Source organism: Rattus rattus, chromosome 3, assembly GCF_011064425.1.
Source record: "Rattus rattus isolate New Zealand chromosome 3, Rrattus_CSIRO_v1, whole genome shotgun sequence".
Lineage (NCBI taxonomy): Eukaryota > Metazoa > Chordata > Mammalia > Rodentia > Muridae > Rattus > Rattus rattus.
Window position 1 is genome coordinate 67248578 of NC_046156.1, and position 22545 is coordinate 67271122.

Below are 22545 nucleotides of genomic sequence, written 5' to 3' on the forward strand. Positions count from 1 at the left end.
CTAGAAGAGGGGAGATGATGGTGGGTAAAGCAATTGGCAAGTAAGTGTGGGGAACTCCATTTGGACCCCAAAGCAATATAAACCCACACACAGTAGCATATGTCTGTGATCTCAGCTCCCAAACAGAGATGGAGATGAGAGGCACAGATAAGAGAACCCCTAGACACTGGAAATCCAGCAGGCAAGGGTAGTGCTACACAACAAGAGATCCATCACAAAGAATGTGAATGGTAAGGACTCACATTGGAGGATGTCCTCTAACTGCCACATGGGTCCCATAGCACATAGGCACCTCATTCTCACATGAACAAGCACACACTACATACATGCACACACAGATTTTTTTTAAAAGGCTGGTATGACTAAAACTACTAACTACATAAAAATGTACATATGTCTATATTTACTTCACATGAAAGCTCTTGTTATAAACAAGAGAACAGGAACGTAAGTGCAAGCCCACCACAATACACTTCTTCCCACATAGTTTCCATGAAGTCATCTTCTAAACCTCAGCAACAGCAATCCTCAAGTTCTCACCGCCACAGAAAACCAGGACTACTCTTGTTCTACTCGCACGCCCAGCCACGAAGTTCTCATCCTCGGCCTCGTGGGTATATTTTATAAACTGAACAACTGTATGCCCAGCACACACGATCTTTCCTCAGACTAAATTACTTCCATGCATTTGCAACTAGACATTTCCATCACCTTTCTGGACTCTAGGTATTTTCATTTTCAACTCTGTGCTGGACTCATTGTTGCTTGAGAATTTTTCTAAACAAGTACATACATTAAGTGCATATCTCTTAAATGTCCCATAAATAACCAACTTAAGATTTAATTAGTAATTTGATTAGTAGATGTGTTTAAAAAAAAGATGTTGCTTAACTGAATTAAACTGGAGTTTAGAAGACAACTGGAACTTAGAAGAAAAGCAAAAGTATGCTGAGATTTCAGTTAGTTTGTTGCATCAAAGTGTTCTTGATGTATTTACTGCTGTGAAAATGGGTAGCACCAACCTATCTGTCACTAACGCAACACAATACTTCTTATAACATCCTTCAAATTCTTAAGCACTTTATTTCAGAACAAAAATATTTACATGTACCCATATACTTAGCCCTGGATTGAGATTATAATGGCTCATATGCCTCACACTAAAATACAGTTAAGGAGATGAAAATTACACTCAAGCCATAAGAGCAGAAGCTGAGACATGACAGGCCATGGCAGGGCTGGGGACACTGAGCAGCAGAGCACTTGCACAGCATGTGCAAAAGCACTAGGCTCAATCACCAGCACCTTAAGGACACAGCAACAACGACAGGTCATGACACAACTCATAATGCAGTGGCTCAGGATGTTAAACCCAGTGACTTCAGGGCCAGAGAAGATATGGTTAGATACAGTGTGTCTGCAGGGAGAGCCTCATCAATCAAGAAGGAAGGTTTGGAAGACAAGTAGCAGTGCAGGCAGATAGAAGGAAAGGAAATTTCTAACAAGAAAAATAGTGGCTAAGAAAATGGTATCATAGATCTGGAGATTTTCCATTTTCCAAACCTGCCTGTACATTAAAAGACCTGGAAAACATTTTTTTTAAAACATTATGAAACCTTAATCATACTCCACACTAATCAAATCAAAATCAGCACTGGCCGAAGTGGGATTCTGCTTTACCTTTTTGTTTTTAAACCTTTCCCCAAGTAATTCAGCCAGCAGCCAAGACAGGGGAACCACTCTCTTGCGAATCCTTACGGTACTTGCCAACTTACCGAGGATATCTTAATTTTATTCAAATATTTATTTATTTTATGTATGTGAGTACACTGTAGCTGTCTTCAGACACACCAGAAGAGGGCATCAGATCCCATTACAGATGGTTGCGAGCCAACATGTGGTTGCTGGGAATTGAACTCAGGACCTCTGGAAGAGCAGACAGTGCTCTTAACCACTAAGCCCTCTCTCCAGCCCCCTGAATTTCAAAATTACAAAACCTAGAATTGGCAGAAAGACTTGAAGCTAGCTGTGAGATTAACTCACTCTGAAAATAACAGAAATCTAAAGTCTGACAGACGAAGAAAGGATATGATGAGAATGCCATGTTTGGAACATACAGGAAGCTTAGTGTTGTGATGCAAACCTGTAATCCAGAACATGGGAGGCAAAGGCAAGAGGATCATGGCCGAAGACTGGCAGGCTACAAAGTGAGAAACTAGCCCGGCCAGGACTTACAGAGCTAGACTCTGTCTCAGAAATAATGACAACAAAACATACAAGATTTCTTAAATAAAAAATAAATTGAATGAAAGGTAGATAAAATCAGATAATATTAAGAATGGTTACTATGAAAAGGAAAATGTATTTAATTTAACAGCAACCTGCATTGGTAAATGAAAGCAAGGACGTCTCTTAGGAACAAAGCTTCCTCCCCCATCCACTGACCTACAGTCTCATCACACCTATGCAGCAACTACCTTTGTCACTCTGTCTAATACCTGTGAGTGCAAGAAGCAAGCCTGCCTTTCACACCATCTACCTATACTGCCCAGAATGAAGCAGTTATTCCACAAATACTGTCTGAGTAAACAAAAGACCACTGCGGACAAGAAAACTGATAGTTCCTTCAGGGTCATTCAGAACATCTCTAAGCAGATCTAAGGTAAATGAAACTGAAGGGAGCTCCTCACTCCCTTCCCAAAGCAAAGCCTAGATCATACACCTACGGCTCCAGCATCAGGAGCTGCAGAGGATTCGCTGACGCTAAAGCAGCTCACGTGTTCCCTGTAAGCCTAGTCAAGCACGCCCTGTACTGTGCTCTTTAAAGAATCTTTCTCTCACCCTGCAAGCTCCAGGACTTGCCAGTCAAACAACCTGGATCTGTCCTGTGCTTATGACTGGATCTGACTGTGTTTATGATAAACTAAGAGCAAATAAAATTCTTTATGGCTACACCAAGCAAACAGCTGACAGAGAATGTTAATTTACTATCAAATCAATCATAAATTCTAAAAAGGTCATTAAGGAAATTTATTAAAAAGTATAAAGAAATAAATTGGATAGTATTAGAAACATGGAGAAGTCATGTGATTAAATTTAAGGTAAAAAACATCCTTTACAACTAGGTATATAAGACACTTTGTGACAACTTCAAAAGACACAAAGCCTTACAAATATGCTGGCTAGTAAGACCAAAAAAGAAAAATGTCTAGTAAAAAATTTTTAAAGTAACTTGAAACAATCTTTGAAAAGAAATAAGACTGAGGGTCATAGAAGAGAAAGAGGTCAAATTTAACCTGGAGATAAAAAAGCTACAACCTCCAGCTGCCTCCTCTGATTATTTCCAAATGGCAATCACAGTCGGCAGCTGTGTTTCTCTTTACCATTTGAAAAGACTGGCTCAAAATAAGATATTATGACCCCAGAAGAGAAAGTCTGCAGACATTTTTTCCTGACAATTAGAGTAAGTATGGGCTATAATAGACACAGCAAGTGGGCAAAGGGGGAGGGGGAAATGAAACAGGGGTTAAAATAACACCAGTTCTAAGAAAAATTGTAAATAAAGATGAACATAATTATACAACTTAGAAAAATTTATTTCAAGCTGTACTTAACATTAATACTACTAAGTTTTTAGGGCAACTAATAGGTCAGAGTTTGTTAAAGATTTTTTTTCACAAATTCTGTAGTAACAAATTTGTTTATGTTCTATGTGAATAAGTAGTTTGTTGTCAAAGTACTACAAAATTATTTGGCAAACACTGAAGATTTTCTGTTATTTAATATTAACATTAAAATTCATTAAAATTAACATTTAATGGAACCACTATATTATGCCTTCAAGAAAATGTGGTATTTCAGCTTCAGCTGTAAAATGAAACCCAAGAGTTCATCATACTGGCTAAGTATGAACAGAAGAGGCAAGACAATAAGAACAGGGAGAGATGTGAGGAAATGGAGTGGGAAGAGAAGGAGAAGCAATGTGTATGCGGATGTGTGTGTGCGGGTGTGTGTGCGGGTGTGTATATAAGCACTCATATGTATGTGTGCATGTGACTGTGTGTACATGCGCACACATGAATGTGCATTTACAGTAGAACAGAGCTATAGAAGTAGAGATTCTAGGAAAGTTGGAGTGGAACTGCTCTCTGATTTATACTTAGCAAACAAAGGCCCTTTCTACTAAAACCTTATTTAACAATGAAGCCATAGTCTGTTAGTTCACTAATTATATTTATATATATATATTATTTTTTTTGACTGGCACATTTTCCTGAAAAGCAAAATTATGCTTATTCAAAACTGGCTATCGACTGAAACTTTACTTACCAATACATAAAAGGACAAAAGAAAACTCTAACAACTGCCACGTTTCTCAAACACAAACACTTGACAGAGAGTGAAAGGAGCTCAGCACACTTCACCTTGGCTGGAGTGTGGATCCACACCGCAGGGTTAAGAAGAACGTGGTCACACAGTTGTTTCAGGAGGGGCATCCCATTCTGCAGATTGCTCAAATACTTTGAAAACGCAAGGCAAAGTTCAAGTACTGCTCTGCTGACGTGGGATTTGGAAGACTGTGGGAGGTGGGGGAGGGAAGGAGTTTAAAGGTTACTACTAATTCAAAGGAAGGTAAGTAAATTACAAGCTGTCAACACCAAAAAAGAACTTGTCCACAAACTATGCTCAGAGTTAAAGATGGCATGAGGCTCACCGCCACACTTCCTTAACAGAGGACAGGAAGCAAGGTAAAACAAGATGTAGTTTAATTTAAGTAACTTTCTATAGGCAAAGTAGACATTCTTGTAGACAGTGTTTCCTACCACGTAGACAAATAAGCACACGGTTGGCCAATCAATATTAAGAATAATAAAATACTTTGCACCTTACCTTTTCAAGGCTATAGCCAATCACCAAAAAGCCCTTACAAGCGAGCATCTGCTCCTGCATAGCCACTGAGTTCTTCAACAACTCCATGATAAAAGCCAGCAAGGTTGTACTAGAATAAGACAAAAGGCAATGGGTTGAGAAAGAATATTCCACAAGAAAATATTAGAGTCAACATTTATAGTCTTCCATTTATCTTAATCAAAATTTCTGCTTCGGGGCAGAAATGTAGCTCAACAGAAGAATGCTTACCCGGCATGTGTGAGGTCCTGGGTTCAATCTTCCCAAAACATGTAAAGGCAAGTTCTACTAAAACCATCTCCAAGATTATTCCAGAACAAAACACTTACTGTAGGATTAAGAGTCCCTCAATATTTCATGTATTTTATCACAAACAATATAACAAGCATGCACTGCATATAAAAAAGTGAACATCTGAACATTTGGAAACAAGTAATTGATACACGTGTAAGGAAAGTATTAAGATCTTAATGAATATCGTTTTATAAAGAGATACGGGGGGCTGGCAAGACAGCTCAGCAGTTGAAAGCACTGACTGCTTCAGTTCCCAGCAACCACATGGTGGTTCAACCAACTGTAATGGGATGCCCTCTTCTGGTGTCTGAACACAGCAACATTGTACTCATACATAAAATTTTTAAAAGAGAGAGAGAGGTAAAGGGGAAACTGGAATTGAAGGATGAAATGGGAGGGCATTGCAAAGGAGGGAAAACTAATTCCAAAGGCCATTTGAAAAGCCATATGGAAACCTACTACTGTAGAGGCTTCCTAAAATGTATACATATATGAAGGGAATTTAAATGGAGTCACCATACAATGGGGGAGACAATGCCTCAATTGGACATATTATGACACCAATAAACCCTCCAGTGCCAGGAATGCGTTATGTCTTGTGGAGTCACTGGCCCAGGGGTCCTGCCAAGGCTACTGATTCCCTTCCATAACTTGACAACAATCCCCTATCACTGGAGAAACCACTTACTTCTATCACTACACATGGAAAAGTAAAGCTGGTATCCACCATCAATATCACCCAGCTACAAACACTACAGTTTAAATAGCACTCAGCCTACAAGATTTACTGGTAAACAGTGGCACAAATGTTATAAAAGTAACCAACAACATTTGAGATTCCAACTCCATGAGATGGAACTCCTACTGACACTGCTAAAGAGACCAAGAGTCTGAGACTACATAGGTCATGGCCTAGGGGAAACCTAATACTATCATTTTGCTATGGAACAAAATAATAAAACTATTCCTGGGGGCTGGAGAGATGGCTCAGTGGTTAAGAGCACTGACTGCTCTCCCAGAGATCCTGAGTTCAAATCCCATCAACCACATGGTGGCTCACAACCATCTGTAATGGGATCTGATGCCCTCTTCTGGTGTGTCTGAACACAGCTACAGTGTACTCGTATGCATAAAATAAATAAATCTTTTTTAAAAGAATTTATTTAAAAAGAAAAACAAACCAAAGAATAAACAAACAAACAAAACCCCTACTCCTAAGGGCATATTGCTATACCCAGAGACCAGTGCACCACTCAGCCCCCAGCAGCAAAGTCTCTAATACACACAACTAGAAACTGCAGAGAATGACAGACTTTTGTAGCTCTCAGCTCTTAATGAAATGTCTTTATCAAACCCCTCCCCTCAGGGCTCAGGGACCTATGTAGAAGAGGAGGAGGAAAGATTCTACGAGCCACAGGTGTAGGTGACTCCAAGGAAACAGTGTGTTCCTGACATGACAGGGATGATCAAAGTATGAACTCACAGAGACTGTGACAACATACACCAGACCTGCACAAATTCAAACCAGAAACAGAGAGGAAGTAGACACAAAGTCCCACCATAAAACAAGAAGTTGTTTAAAATTGATAGCTGCTGGGAAAGGTAATTATCAGTTTTCTCTAATAGCATGTCACCAAGCATATCAGCTAAACTCCAGAGCAGGTCCCATGCTAAGTAGTTGGCCAGCAGAAAACAGGCTCCATTTTGTGTGCCTGTGTGTATGTGTGCCTGTGTGTATGTGTCTGTGTGTGTGTGTGGATGTATGTGTGTGGGTCTGTGGGGGTCTGTCTGTTAATGTGTGTGTATGTCTGTGTGTATGTGTCTGTGTGTCTGTATGTGTGTGTGTGTGTGTGTGTGTATGTCTGTGTGTGTGTGTGTGTGTGTCTGTGTGTGTGTGGTTTCTATGTGTCTGTATATGTGTGTTTGAGTATGTGTGTGTGTATGTTGTGTGTGTGTCTGTGTCTGTGTCTGTATGTGCATGTGTGTGTGTGTGTACTTTTTGTTTTTAGTTTGGTTCATTATGTTTAGTATTTTTATCTTATTAACATTTTATTTGTTTTCATTATCTTTTTTGTTTGTTTCGGTCTTTGCTTTTTAAGACAAAAAGAGAAATATGAAGTTGGGAAAGTAGGGAGGTGGAAAAGATCTCAGGGGAATTGGGGATGAGGAAGTAGTATAATTGAGATGCATCATATGGGGAAAAATTAAGATAAAAAGGAAAAAATAAGCATTACTCTCAAATCCAAAAAAGACACATTGTATACATGTGTGAAATTTTCAAAGAATAAAGGTATTATTTTTAAAAGAAAAGAAAGAGGGGTTGGGGATTTAGCTCAGTGGTGGTAGCTTGCCTAGCAAGCAAGGCCCTGGTTCAGTCCCCAGCTCCGAAAAAAAAAAAAGAAAAAAAAAAAAAAAAAAAAAAGAAAAGAAAGAATAGATGTAACAAAATAACCAAGCATATTCATTTTTAAGAGTTAGGGATTACAAAAGTAAAGAATAAAACTGAGCAAACGGATAGTTTAAACTATCAAAACAAGCAGGCTGCAAACTGGACTGAGAAGTCTGCCCCTAGCCCGCAAGGCGGTGCATACTTTTAATCGCAGTACTTGGGAGGGAAAGGCAGGAGGATTTCTAGGAGTTGGAGGTCTACAGAGTAAGACCCTGTCTCCTAAGCCTAAGGAGAGTGAAGAAGCAGTCCACTCCTTCTTCCTACAGGAAAACCAGCATCCCCAGTCGTGAAATTTAAAAGTGAACAGGAGCCACGGCATTCTCCACCACCCACAATATTTAGAGAAGCCCAAAAGGGAGAAACAGGCTGATCTGCCACCTCCGTATCAGTGGCTCCTAGGAAAGATGCAGATTTTCCTAGAACTGGCAGCCACCCTCATCCCTGACAGCAGCGCTATGCTACGCCAGTGAAGAGGCTGAGAAGGTGGGAGAAAGAAAAACTAATTCCTGTCAAAGCAATCACAAAAATTTAGTAAGCTTATTACTATGCCAAGAGTAATTTAATTATTTTCAAATACGGTAAACAAACCATGTGCAGCAGAGCACACTGGTAATCCCAACTACTTAACAATAGACAGCAGGAGGTCAGTAGGTTCGAGGCCAGCTTGGGTAACACAGCAAGCCCTCAAACCACAAATAAATTATTTAACTTAATAAAGCTGGTAAAGGCTACATCTACATCTGATTCCTGCTTAGAAAAAACTAAAAATAGTTTCTGTTTCTTAAAAACAATCTGAAGAAAACTGACTCATCAAGAAGATTTTTGAAAAAGAATGGAAAGCTCATTCACATTTCTCAGTAAATGAAATGTCACTGTTGTATTATACATAATTTCACTGGCACATGCAGCCACAAGAAATTCATTCATTTAGACAGCTCTTATGTTCTACAATTTATCATAGAATTCCCATGTTCCTGCCTTTGTTAAGACTCAACTCTGTAACACAGGATATAAAATATATCAATACAACCTAAATTTTTAAAAAATAAAAACTTTTATCCCCATAATAAACCCTTGCCAATTTAAAATATTTATGTGTGTATACACACACACACACACACACACACACACACATATGTTTTGTTTGTTTTGATTGGTTTTTCCTTTTTTGAGATAGTGTTTCTGCATAGCCCTTACTGTCCTAGAACTCACTGTATAGACCAGGCTGACCTAAAACTTACTGTGATCTACCTGCCTCTATCTTCCAAGTGTTGCCATTAAAGGCTTTGTCACCATGGCCAGTCAAAATATATACACTTGTAATAAATCCACTATCCCATATTGACTTTATTTGGTAACATTTATTATGTTTTAGATAGGTTTTTGTACTAATAAATCAGAATTACATCAATAATATAATTAATATTTATAATACTGTTCATAAATGTTTCTCTAAAATACTGTTACTCTACAACAATGTGAGTAGCAAAATAAAAAATACTGTTCAGTTCAATAATCATGAAAAGTAACTCTCGCATACAGTTAAAACAGAAGGCCAACAGGCATGGTGATGCACACCTGTAATCCTGGCTCTCAGACAACTAAGGCAGAAAGAGGACAAGCTTGAGATTATGGTGAGCTGCAGGCCAGTGGGGTAAGGGCTACACAGTAAAATGCTCTCGCAAAAACAACAATCAAAAAAAGAAGTCAAAAGCACTCACCAGATAGTCAAATCAACCTCATCAGATAAATACTGCCTATAGTCCAGCTGGGCAAAAAGCGGAAACAAAACTTGTACTCCTCCAACTGAATGCATGGCACTCTGGATGGAATGTGTTAAAACTGCCTTTACATCCTTGGAAAACACAAAACACAGGAAAGTTTCAATGGCTTCTTCTCTAAAGTAATTAAAACTAAAATACAACAGGAAATAAATACAGAAAAACTAAAATGTGGTTTGCCGCACGTTTGGTAAAATTTAACAAACACACCTCAGTGATTCACTGATTGTCTGAGATCGTACCTGGAGCATGAGTGCATGTGGGGAGTGAACAAAGATGGAGGGATTGTCCTTCGGAGAGGACTCAAGGCACAGCTGGGCATCTGTGGCTCGTGCGTTGTACGTGAAGGCAATGGCACTGGAGAGCTTGCCATCGTACAGTAACAGTTTATGGTGCTCAGCAAGAAACAGGTCACTTTCCGCTTTAAATTTAAATGTGCCCTGTTAATTACAAAAACAAAAAACAAAAAAAATAGTAAAATACACACGGCACAAGGAACTCTAAATACAAACAGCCATAACGTAAAATGTAACAACACCAGGTAAGAAGATATCTCCACGTGAAGTGAGTGTGACGTCCATGATTGACCCTCCTGATGATACTTTTGTTCGATTGCATTAAGTTTAACTCATATTAACTTTCATTTCTCAGGATATTTTCCAATGACTTCTGCGTCGTCTGTTCTGACTCACTGGTTGTTTAAGAGTGTGTTGTTTCATTTTCACGGCATATGTCTTTCCAAGTTTTCTAATTTCATGCTATCAGTCACAATAATATAGCCAATGACTTCACCCTTCTTAAATTTACCAACATGTTTCATAGCCCACCAGATGGTCTGACCTGGACTACTCCATGCACTCTCAAGAAAAATGTGTGTCATGCGGGTGCTACAGAGTGTTCTGTATGTTAAGCTCACCTGGTTTATATGGTTGCCCATATCCTCTGTTTTTGTTGACCTAAGTTAGTGTTTGTTCTACCTACAGTCAAATAGATACTGAAGTTTCCTAGTATTATTCTATTGCCATTTGTATGTTCCTTCAATCCTGCCAAAGATTATTTTATAGTCACACATCTAAGAGCAAGGTTTTAATCAGTGAAAGACTGCACACACAGGGCCGGAGAGGTGGCTCAGTCATTGAGAGCATTGGCTGCTCTTTCAGGGTCCCTGGGTTCAGTTCCCAACACCCAGATAGTGGCTCATAATTGTGTGTAACTCCAGTTCCAGAGATCTGACACCCTCACACAGATATGCATGCAAATAAAACATCAACGCACATAAAATGAAAATAAATAAATCATATTTTAAAAAGATAGAAAGACTGCATACACAATAGCTCATAGAATCACGAGCCCAGTAACACAATAGATCTCACTTTATGTAAGCATACTCAAAGAACTGTAAAATCAGCTCTACAAACACTGTGAATATAACTAAAGCATGTGTATATTGGCACCGCTTAAATTTTTAATAAAGGGCAACGTGGTACATGCCTTTAATCCCAGCACTCAGGAGGCAGAGGAAGGCAGATCTCTGTGAGTCTATATAGCAAATTCTAGAACAGTCAGGGGCTACAACAAGAAATCCTGACTCAGGGGTTGGGGGATTTAGCTCAGTGGTAGAGCGCTTGCCTAGGAAGCGCAAGGCCCTGGGTTCGGGTCCCCAGCTCCGAAAAAAAAAAAGAAAAAGAAAAAGAAAAAAAAAAAAAAGAAATCCTGTCTCAAAACAACAACTCATAAAACAAAGAAAACATGACACAATTACTAATATGTAGTTTTTTTCAATGCTAAATAGATTGTAAATATTACATTAAAAATATAAATATAAATAGCAATATAAATCAAAATAATAGTCAGTGTACAGTTATACAGAGCACACAGTTATAGTGAGTATAGAGTTATAACAAGCGTACAATTATAACGAGAGCACAATTATAGTGTGCATAGTTATAGTGAGAGCACAGCTATAATGAGTGCACAGTTATAAAGTAAGCGCACAGTTATAATGAACACACAGTTATAGTGAGCGCACAGTTATAGTAAGTGCACAGTTATAGTGAGCGCAGTTATAGTGAGCGCACACTTATAGTGAGCGCACAGTTATAGTGAGCGCACAGTTATAGTGAGTGCACAGTTATAGTGAGTGCACAGTTATAGTGAGCGCAGTTATAGTGAGTACACAGTTATAGTGAGCACACAGTTATAGTGAGTACACAGTTATAGTGAGCGCAGTTATAATGAGCGCACAGTTATAGTGAGCGCAGTTATAGTGAGTGCACAGTTATAGTGAGCGCACAGTTATAGTAAGTGCAGTTATAATGAGCGCTGATTATAGTGGCCGCTGATTATAGTGAGCGCGGTTATCGGAGCGACAGTTATAGTGACGCAGTTATAGTGGGAGTGCACAATTATAGTGGCTACAGTTATAGTGGCGCTGATTATAGTGGAGCACACAGTTATAAATAAGTGCACAGTTATAATGAAATTGACACAGTTATAGTGGAGTGCACAGTTAAAGTGACGACAGGTTATAGTAACACACAGTTATAATGAACGCATTAGTTATAGTGAGCGCACAGTTATAGTGAGCGCACAGTTATAGTGAGCGCACAGTTATAGTGAGCGCACAGTTATAGTGAGCACACAGTTATAGTAAGTGCACAGTTATAATGAACACACAGTTATAGTGAGCGCACAGTTATAGTGAGCGCAGTTATAATGAACACACAGTTATAGTGAGCACAGTTATAGTGAGCGCACAGTTATAGTGAGCACACAGTTACAGTGAACACAGTCATAGCGAGCACAGAGAGATGGCTCTGTGAGTATTAGTGCTTGATAAGCAAGCATGAGAACCTCAGTTTGGATCCCCAGCACCAAGGTGAGCCTGGTCACAGTTGTACGTGTAATACAAGCATTATGGGAAGCAAAAACAAGGGCCTACTGGCTATGAGCCTAGCTCCAAGTTCAGTACAAGATGAAAACCCTGTGTCATCTAAGGCAGAGAGTGATGTGAGGACAGCAGATGGCCTTTACGCATGTGTGCACATACATGCAACCAATGAGAGATTACTTCATACTCACTAGGATAGCTTTGACCAAAAAACCTGATAATAACACAAACAGGAAAAGACATGGAGAAAAACGTCATACAATACTATGGAAATATAAAAAGGTGCAATCATTTTGGAAAATAATTTTTTTGGAATATGTAACCCTGTTACTGAGCACAAAAGATAAAAGCATACATCCACAAATTTGTGTATTCATATTAATATTATTCATAACAACCCAAAGTGAAAACAATACAGTTTCCATGAGCGGATAAGTGGGTAAGCACAATTCAATAGACAGAAGAGGGAATAGCATCATGTACACGGCCCTGGATTCAGTCCCCACTTGGGGCAGGGCAGAAAAAGTAAAAGAAAAACATGAACTAACCAAAAACCTGCCACCAAAGAATGAAAAGCTCAGAAGTGACAGTGCAATGGTTTAGATGACTTGTGTGTGTCCCACAAACTAACACAAGTTGCAAGTTAGTTCCCATCTCCCAATGTGAATATCTGTAAAGTCTGGAAAAGGTGATTCCCAGGGGGCCACGGAAAGCCAGTACAGTACAGTATCCATCAGTGAATTCTGGTGGCATTTCAAAGGGACAGACCCTAAAAGGGACACATCTGTATTCCATAGCTCTTGCCATGGATTCTTTGCTAAAATTCTACAAGCAGATATGCCATCACTGGTAACAAGCCAAAGACCTTGGACCCCTAGAGCATGAGCCAACTGTTCTTTTGTTTTACAGTTACGCTGTCAGAGGTATTTCATTTCACTATAGTAGAGAGACTGGACTGATAAACATGCAAGCATAACTCTACATACAGAAAATACGTGTCCTAGAAATAGTAAATACATAATAAATAGAGAACACACAACCCTCATCTTTATTGTCCTTAAAAGATATGCAAATGAACTTGAAAAGAAATGATGGGGCTGATAATATTGAGAGAGCTAGAAGGCATGCATGGTTCATGGCCAGATCCTAGCACTGAGGAGGTGAGAGGATTATACGAGTGCTAGAGCTCCAGCCTAGTCGGCCACACTGCAAAACATTTCTCTAAAAGCTGTGTACTGCATATGCACATAAATTTTAAATAGATCATAGGTGTACGGATATTGCTTCTACAATATTGTTATATTAATATAAAATATTTAGAAGTAAAATCCACAACAGTAATAAAACAAGAAAAAAGGAATATTCAAGACCATATTGAAAGGTTCTACACCAAATGTTACACATGTCACTTATTGGCAATAAGAAAAATTATGTCAGGAATACATAATAAACCTAATAGAACCTAAAAAGCCCATATAATACAGCATAGAAAGAACAGTGTTTGTGGAAGAAAAAAAAAAGGACACTAGAGGACACTGAATATCAAAATTATTCCAGCTATTTAAAAACATATACCTTATAGGTAATTTATACGTAGCTTAAATTTACTGTCAGTGGTTCTGCTTGCTAGCTGGTGTGTGCAGAGTATCACAATCATGAGGAAGCCTTCATGGCCTAATTGCTTCCCAAGACTCACCACTTAACATCACTTCCTTGAGGGTTAAGCTTCAATGAATTTTAGAGAAATTCATAATCAGACCATAGTACTTATAGAGAAGAAAAATACCATTACTTTACTTCATTAAAAAAAGACAAATTAATTCGAAATGAACCACAAGCCAACAGAAAAAAAAAAAAATAATAATAATAATAATAATAATAATAATAATAATAAATAAAATAAAATAAAATTCCCATTCTTCAAAGCCCATACTAAAAATAAAAACCAAAGTATACAAGAGAAATTTATAAATCATACTCCTGAGAAAAATAATGTTCACAATATTTATGGAACTCTTGAAACCTAGTAAGAAAATAAATCACAAAAAAGAAAATTGATGTGAAAATACAAATAAATGGTCAATAAGCAACAGCGAGATCTTCAGTATCTTAGGCCAGTAAGAGAATTACAAGTGCAGGGAGGCCAGCCATAGTGACATATGTCTATAGTCCCTGCACTTGAGAGGTGGAGACAGGGTGATCAGGAACTCACAACCAGCATCAACTATGTACCAAGTTCAAGGCTGGCTTGGAATACTTGGGATCCTGTCTCAAAAGAAGTGGGAGTGGGGAAAGGAAGGCTACAAACATCCTCCAATGGGAACAATCCTATCCCTAAGTAAATATCCAAACAAAATAATGATGTCAAAGAGACACTTGCACTTCCATGACTATAACACCATTCTTCACAATTGCCATGAAGTACAGAAAGTGCTCATTAAGAGATTAAAAATGGGCTGAGTGTGGTAACACTTGCCTTTCATCCTAGCACTAGGCAGAGGTAGGAGGATCTCTGTGAGTTCAAAGTCAGCATGATTCCAGGACAGCCATGGCTGTGTAGAAAGACACTGTCTCAAAGGGGGAGGGAGGAAGAAAAAAAAAAATAGTACATACACAGAATGAAATATTATTTGGCCATTAAAATAAATTCCATCAGTTTGACAATGTGGATAGAACTGGAGGACATATATTAAACAGAATAACCCAAGACACAGGCAGATAAATGCTCCTTATTCTCTTCGTACTTAAAATGTAAGGCTGCTGTCAATCTCTTACAAGTTGAAAGTTGAACGATGGTTACCAGAGACAGGTGGTGGTGGAGAAAGCATAATCAATGTGTACTACAGAACAAAGAAAGCAGCTATGGTGCATGGTTGGCCAGCAGAATAACTACAAGTAACAATATATTTCAAAAACGCAAGGAAAAGGTAGGAACATTTTATCATGAAGAATAAGAAGACTGATATATGTTGAGAAGATAGATACTGATCCTGATGTGAACATAATATAAAGTTTGTATTTTAATAGTGTGTGGTACCCCATGAATATGCACAATTTCATGTCGCCATAAAATCAGAATTAGAGCATGAAATAAAGCTGAAACTTAAGCAAGCACTTTCGACATTACCTTACGCATGCCAAGTATGCTGCATTTCTTCAAACTGTGAATTGCCCTTTGACCCTGTCATGCTCCCGGTGCCCTGCATACATTATAACTACTCAAGGTATAACTCCCCATGTACAACCCACCCTCAAGTCAAACCCAAAAGGCATTCAACCATTAGACAGCAGACAGTAAGTTAAGTACCTTGTACCCCAGGCCCAACTGATAGATGGCAAAAATCTGAGCTGCATTCAGAGCATCACTGAAAAGGTAAACTGCAGTCATCTGACCACAGAACACCCGATTCGCATCTGCTGTCTCTGACGAGCCCAGGAAGCATTTGTCAAAGGTCTATAAGAGAAAATAGGTTTTATTTTTTAAAAAATACACTTTGGAAGTGATAGCACATAAAAAAATAAAACACTATTTGGCCATGAAAATGAAATAAAACTCTTCCATTTTTACAATGAAGATAGAACTTTATACATATTAGAATATAAAATGATATATTAAGTTAAAAAAAAAAAACAAGACGGGGTTGGGGATTTAGCTCAGTGGTAGAGCACTTGCCTAGCAAGCACAAGGCCCTGGGTTTGGTCCCCAGCTCCGAAAGAAAAAACAAAAACAAAAAAAAAAAACAAAAAAAAAAAAAGACACAGGGAAATGAGTACACATACATACATGTTTCTTTCTAAACTATATATGAATAGAGTAAAAAAAATTCATTTAGTGCCTATTCCTTCACACCTGGAGTGGAGATTGGAAACCGCATCTTAAAAAATGAATGACCACAAGTTCTCTAAGTTGCAGTAAATACAACTTGTTAACAATGAGACACTAAGAAGAGAATCCGACAAGCTGACATGACACTAAGCTAGGAAGTTAGACATCTCAATTAAAGGGCGAGGTTTGTCTGAAGCAGGAAAACAGTGAGTTTGGTTTGGGACAGCGTGAGTGACCCTTCTCACCATGATTTTACAGTAAAGACACTGGTGGACCTCATTAGCAGTGGCTGCTAAAAGGCTAAAGAAGCTCATCTTTCTTAACCACCAGCACGTGTTCTGGGACTCGGCGTTGCACACCTATTTCCAGGTGGAGAGGGAGCAGATCACATAGGTGGTAAGTGACAGAACTGAGTTTCAGAGCTGTTTGCTACAAGTCATGCGCTCTGAAGGCTAACATCATCAACACTGATATAAAACGGTACGAGAGGTGAATGCACGAGTGGCTTAGCATGAAGTCATCTTCCTTAGTGGTCTTTTTTTTTTTTAAGTTTTCTATAAAAAGGATGTTAGAAGGAGAGAAGTAAGATTATCCTATTTCCATTCTAACCTCTGAGTTCTGAAAACATAATAAATAACAGTACCAATAGCAGCAATGAAGTATATGCAAAGCATATGGGCCTGTATCGTCTAACTTCTTTAAAAAATAATCATCTTTATCTAAACTCAGAATACTTTTATGATAAAACCTTAATAATACCTTAGCTGATAAGTCAACTTGTTTCATCAAAATATAAGAGTAGTTAAATTATGCCTACAAAAATACATTATGGTGTCCAAATTATATACTCAGATTTTAAAATATTCTAGTTTATAAACTTCACTCCCTTAAATAGTTTTCCATAGTGTACTGATTAGTTTTGTCAAGCTAAGCTAGAGACATCTGAAAGCTGGACCCTCGGATGAGAACACACTCTCACTGTATTCGCCTGTAGGCTACTGTCCAGCCCACTATGGACAGTAGCCTCTCTGGACAGACGATCCTGGGTTTGACAAGAAAGCAGGCTGAACAAGACGAGAGGATCAAGCTAGTAAGCAGCACTCCTCCATGGCTCTGTCTGCATCAGTTCCTGCCCTGACCTGCTCTGATGATGAACAGTGATGTGGGAGTGGAAGTCAAACCAAGCCTTTCCTCCCAAGGCTGCTGTTGGTCCCGGTGTTTATCACAGCCACAGAAACCCTAAGACACATTTGGAACTACTTACATCACTGGTGTTGACAAACCATGTTATCTCTCCGTAGGACGCGAGTTCGCCATTCACGTAACATCGGAGCTCACTGTTCTTCCACCGATTGTAAATGTGTACAATAGTTACCATGTACCACTGAGTAAGCAAAAGTAATGGTTCTCTTAGTAATACAACCACATTGACAGTAACTAAAAAATGGGAGGTTTTAATTAGACTTAAAAACAAAATTTGAGTACTTTTACTAGCTCAACATAAAATTTCTAAAATAGTTATTTATCTGGGAAAATCACAGCAAATTAATCTTAATCACTAGATAATTTTTCCAATGTAATATTATGAAATTTTTGAAACATATCACCAAAAAGTTAAATAACTAGTACAAATAGCTTCTTTAAATTTTGAACATTTTCCCATACTTAACAAATGCATCTTACTTAAATATACCTTCGAAACATGTTATTGATGATTCTCTACTAATCTCTTACTTGTATAAAAAAAGGCAACATAAAATAAGTATCATTTTCTTTTCTCCTGGCATCTCCCATAAAACCTACAAATAACCACACTGGAGAGATGGCTCTATGGTTAAGAGCACTGTCTGCTCTTCCAGAGGTCCTGGTCCTGGGTTCAGTTCCCAGAAACCACATGGTGGCTCACCATCTATCCTAGGATCTGATGCCCTCTTCTGGTATCCAGGAGTACATGCAGCTAGAACACTCACACACACACACACACACACACACACACACACACACACACACACACACACCAGCTACCAAGTAACTTACACACACTCTGAAAAGGCATGAACAGTTGCAAACCCACACATGGGTGACACAGTACTCTGCAGGCCTGGTAGGTTCTTAAAGGAGCCGACTCAGGAAGAGCACATACCTTTTGTGGCTTGAAATCAAATTTCACACAATGTTGAAAGCCTTTTCCTTTTGACTTTATCGAGGTTATAATCAAACAGCCTCCAACAAAATGAGCAGAATAGCCAAGACCTTTGCTGGTTCTGAAACTATGAAGAGTAAGTTTTTATTTTACCTTGAAATAGTCTTGTTTGCAAAATAAGTTGCTAACACTAGTCAATTCTAGAAATACATACCAATACAAATATGGTTTATCCTTGTCAACATTAATATTATTTACAGGATCCATTCTAAGCCAGGTGTGAAATGTAAAACCATTCTGGTAAGGCCATCTGGCTATAGGAGGTAATGCAATAGCCTAAAGGAAAGAAAATATAGTTATTAACTTGCATGAAAAACTTTATTATTGAACTCATAAAAATGAGACTTTACAATGTTGTGTGTGTTTCTGCTGTGTCAAACTACTTTAAGTTATAAAAAAATTACAAAGCAGGCTTTATTTGGAAAAAACTTTTAGTAACTGTGGAATTTTCCCAAATAAAAATATTAATTAACTCTTACTCCCCTCTTACCTGCTCTTACTCTTTGTTTTTCGCTGCTCTTGCCCCCTTCCCCATCCCCTCCCTCCATGTGCCCATGGCCGGCCTTTCCTCTCCTCTACTCTTTTTCTCTTATTAAACCTCTCCACGTGGAAAAAAAAATATTAATTAAATGAAACATTCAGTGTAGCTTCTGAGACTAAACTCAGGTATACTTCATATTTTACTAAAGAAATAGCCAAAAAGATTCTAATTTAAAGAAATAGTACTACAGTTGAGCATGAAATTTGACCAAAAAGAAGATGGTGGGGATAGAAAGAGGTTAAAGAAAGGGCTCGGTGTATGTTATTTTTGTAAACTACAAGTATAAAACTAAACAGGATTACTTCACAGAATTTTCAAAAGGATATTCATAAGCCGTTTCATATGTGTGGCTTTACCACTTAGTTTAAGCTTTTTAAATATACTATTAGCTGGATATGGAAGCATATGCTACACATGTGCTTGGGAGGCATAGGCGGGTAGATCTTTGGGAGATCAAGACCAACCCAGTCTATATAGCAAGTGACAGACAAGTCGTGGCCACAGAGTGAGATCCTATCTCAAATAAACCAACCAACCAAAGAAGAAAAATATATATATATATATATACATATATACATATATAGTTATGTATAATGTATACATTATAAATATATATATATATATATTTGTAATATATGATGGAAAGGTTTCTAAATAGCAACACAGTGTTTAAAGGTTAAAAATAAGGTTGGAAGATACATTACCAGATTCAGAACCCATGAAAAGACATTATAATGTACTTTGTACATGCATAAGGTCCTTACTGGGTTTGACAATTCCTTCAAAATTATGCTACACAAAACGCAGTGTTTTAAAAAAAAAAAAAGCAAAATAAATTGCACTATAATAAAATGCTTCAATAAAAGCTTTGAAAGATACCGTTTAAGTTTTAAAAGACATGATGCAAATATGGGAGGGAATATTTGCCAAACTGAATATCTAATAAAGAAGTATTATCCAAAACATACAAAGAATTCTAATTACTCACTAATAAAAAGACAAATGCCAGACTGATCATGGAGAGGCACACCTTTAACTGCATCACTGGGGAGGCAGAGTCAGGCAGATCATTACGTGTTCACGTCTGGGCTGGTCTACATGGCAAATTCTAAACCATCAAGAGCTACATAGGAAGACTCTGTCTGTCTCTGTCTCTGTCTCTGTCTCTGTCACTGTCTCTCTCTCTTCTCTCTCTCTCTCTCTCTCTCTCTCTCTCCTCTCTCTCTCTATCAAAATATGTATGTCTTGATAGCAGTTACACTAATAGCCAATGAAAACGTGGGAAGATGCTCAATATAGCTAGTCATCAGGAACTTATAAACCAAAGCCCATGACAGGGATGGCCGTATATAGTGTATATAGTTCAGTGGAGCAGCACTCCATTAGAATAAACGAAGTCCTCAGGTGGCACCCCTGCACTGGAAACAGCATCCCCACACACAAAAGAATCCCCTAAAGAAAAATAAATTTATTTTTAAAAAAAGAATCCTCTACATAACATAAACTAGCATCACCAAGGGAAGAAACCGGAACTTCCCAACACTGTTAAGGAGACTAGTTCCTCAAAGTACTAATCAGAGATATAAAACCCAGAAATCCCAATTCTAGGTTTAAACCCAGTAGAAATAAGAACTTACATCCATATAATCAATTGTACACAGAAGCCCTGAGTTACATTAGTCTTCAAGAATCCAAAGGTTACAAAATCAAAATATCCATTAAATAAAAAGCAATTATATGTGAAAGGTACACACAACAGACTCTAAGAATCAGTAAGAAGAAATAATAGAACTGCTGATACAAGCCGTGATATAATGGATCGAGATTATTATGCTAAGAAAAAAATTCAACCCCATAGACCACATGTTCTTTAATAATCATATATATTCATGGTTCAGAATTGACAAAGTCAGAGAAAACAAAGTAAATTGGTGCCAAGTGTAGGGATTAATGAAATGTTCAAAAATGGATTATGGTAATTTCACGACTTAATATTTTAAACTGTATACTGTATGCTATAAGATATGTGAATATAGTCAACAATTTCTTTAAAAAAATTCACACTTTATACTTCAAGTCTTGTCATTAATATCAATTTTATAAATATTCTGTGCACATGATATGTATAATGATATATATACACATATTCTTTCATATGTATTAAATATACCAAAACATGAGAAACATCACAGAGATATACTTATGTAATAATTCTTGTAAAACTAAAAGCAGCTAATTTTATATGAAGCTACACTGAACTAAACCTACTATATTTTCAATATATGCTAAGGTTTCTTTCACCTAAAGTGAGAAGAGACATGAGAGCTTTATAAAAGAGGATCTGCCTATGAACTCAGCTTCCTTCTAAGCTATCTTTGAAGAAAGAGTGAAGTATTAAAGTTATCTTAACGTATTTATCTTAAACACTTACTCTCTTAAAACTTGAAAAGCTATCCAGATGAACTTGTCCTATTTTTAAGATAAATGCAAGTAGCAAGATGGACAGGTTTCAACCTCAGAAAACTATAAACAATTAATCCTAATATCATGCACTAGAAGTGGTTGCTCTTGTGAGAACGCTTTTGCCTGTCAGAGGTAAATAATAAGCTCTCAGATGAACTGAGTGATATGGAACACACCTACACATTCAGACACTTATGATGCCAAGATAACAGGACTCTAAGTAGGATGCTAGCTTCGGCAACAAGGCAAGACAAAAGCAAAACAAAGTAAAAAAATCCCAAAAAGCAAACCAAATACCACTGAAGTATTCAGTTTTGTTTTGTTTCATTTCATTTGATTGAGACAGGGCCTCAGGGAACCCACACTGGCCTCATAGTCCCTAGGTAGCTGAGGATGACATGGACCTACCAACTCCTGCCTCCATCTCCAAAATGTTGAAATTATATGTATGAACCAAGACACAGTGTCCTTCTAAAGTATAGTCTTATCTCTTAGCAGATAGTGCCAAACACACAGAACCAAACAAGCAAGCAAGATTTTTATGCTCAGCAAAATAATAAATGAAAGACTAGTTCAAGAAAAGATTAAAGATCTAAAATTAGTTTAGTATAGACTGACTGATTTAATAATGAGTTGAGATATTACAAACATGACTACCATGTATAATGACCTTATATATAAAATAATAAGAATATAATAGGTAGACTGGCTAAGGATGCAGCTCAGTGATAGTGTGTTTGCCAGTTCTATCCAGCTGTGGTGGTACACACCTAGAGTCCCAGCATCAAGACACTCAGGCAGTGAGAGCCCCAGTTTGAGCTCAGTCTGAGCTACTGAGAGTTTGATATCAGCCTGGAGCTGTATAGAAATACCCTATCTCAAAAAACTATATGTATTTTTATAAGAATTTATTACAAAGGAGGATAATATGGCTGCTAAGTTTCAAAGAGTCATTCTTTCTACATACCGGGTGTTAAAAAAAATGTTCAGAAAGACAAAAGTCAAAGTGTTCCACACTGGCAGCTACTTAAAGTTACAAAAAAGCAAACCTCACAGAATAGTACAACAACATAGGAAAGGAGGGCTGCAATGCCATCACTGAACCAAGCTTTCAGCAGGCAACCTCCACACATGTTTTAAGCATCAATTTCTCTGTCTCTCAAACAGCTAGAGGAAAACGGTTCTAAGGA

The 22545-nt window shown here is 37.8% G+C and overlaps 1 protein-coding gene across 1 annotated transcript in view; it reads right to left on the reverse strand.

Moving 5' to 3' along the window:
• Positions 1-22545, reverse strand: part of Lrba (LPS responsive beige-like anchor protein) — a 543225-nt gene that overhangs the window by 456440 nt on the left and 64240 nt on the right. The window contains exons 6-13 of the mRNA XM_032898147.1: positions 18506-18627; positions 18292-18418; positions 17413-17532; positions 15630-15776; positions 9675-9872; positions 9373-9506; positions 4891-4999; positions 4425-4577 (exon numbers count right to left, since the gene is read on the reverse strand). Of these exons, the coding sequence (XP_032754038.1) occupies positions 4425-4577; positions 4891-4999; positions 9373-9506; positions 9675-9872; positions 15630-15776; positions 17413-17532; positions 18292-18418; positions 18506-18627 (1110 nt within the window). The remainder of the gene's footprint in view (positions 1-4424; positions 4578-4890; positions 5000-9372; positions 9507-9674; positions 9873-15629; positions 15777-17412; positions 17533-18291; positions 18419-18505; positions 18628-22545) is intronic.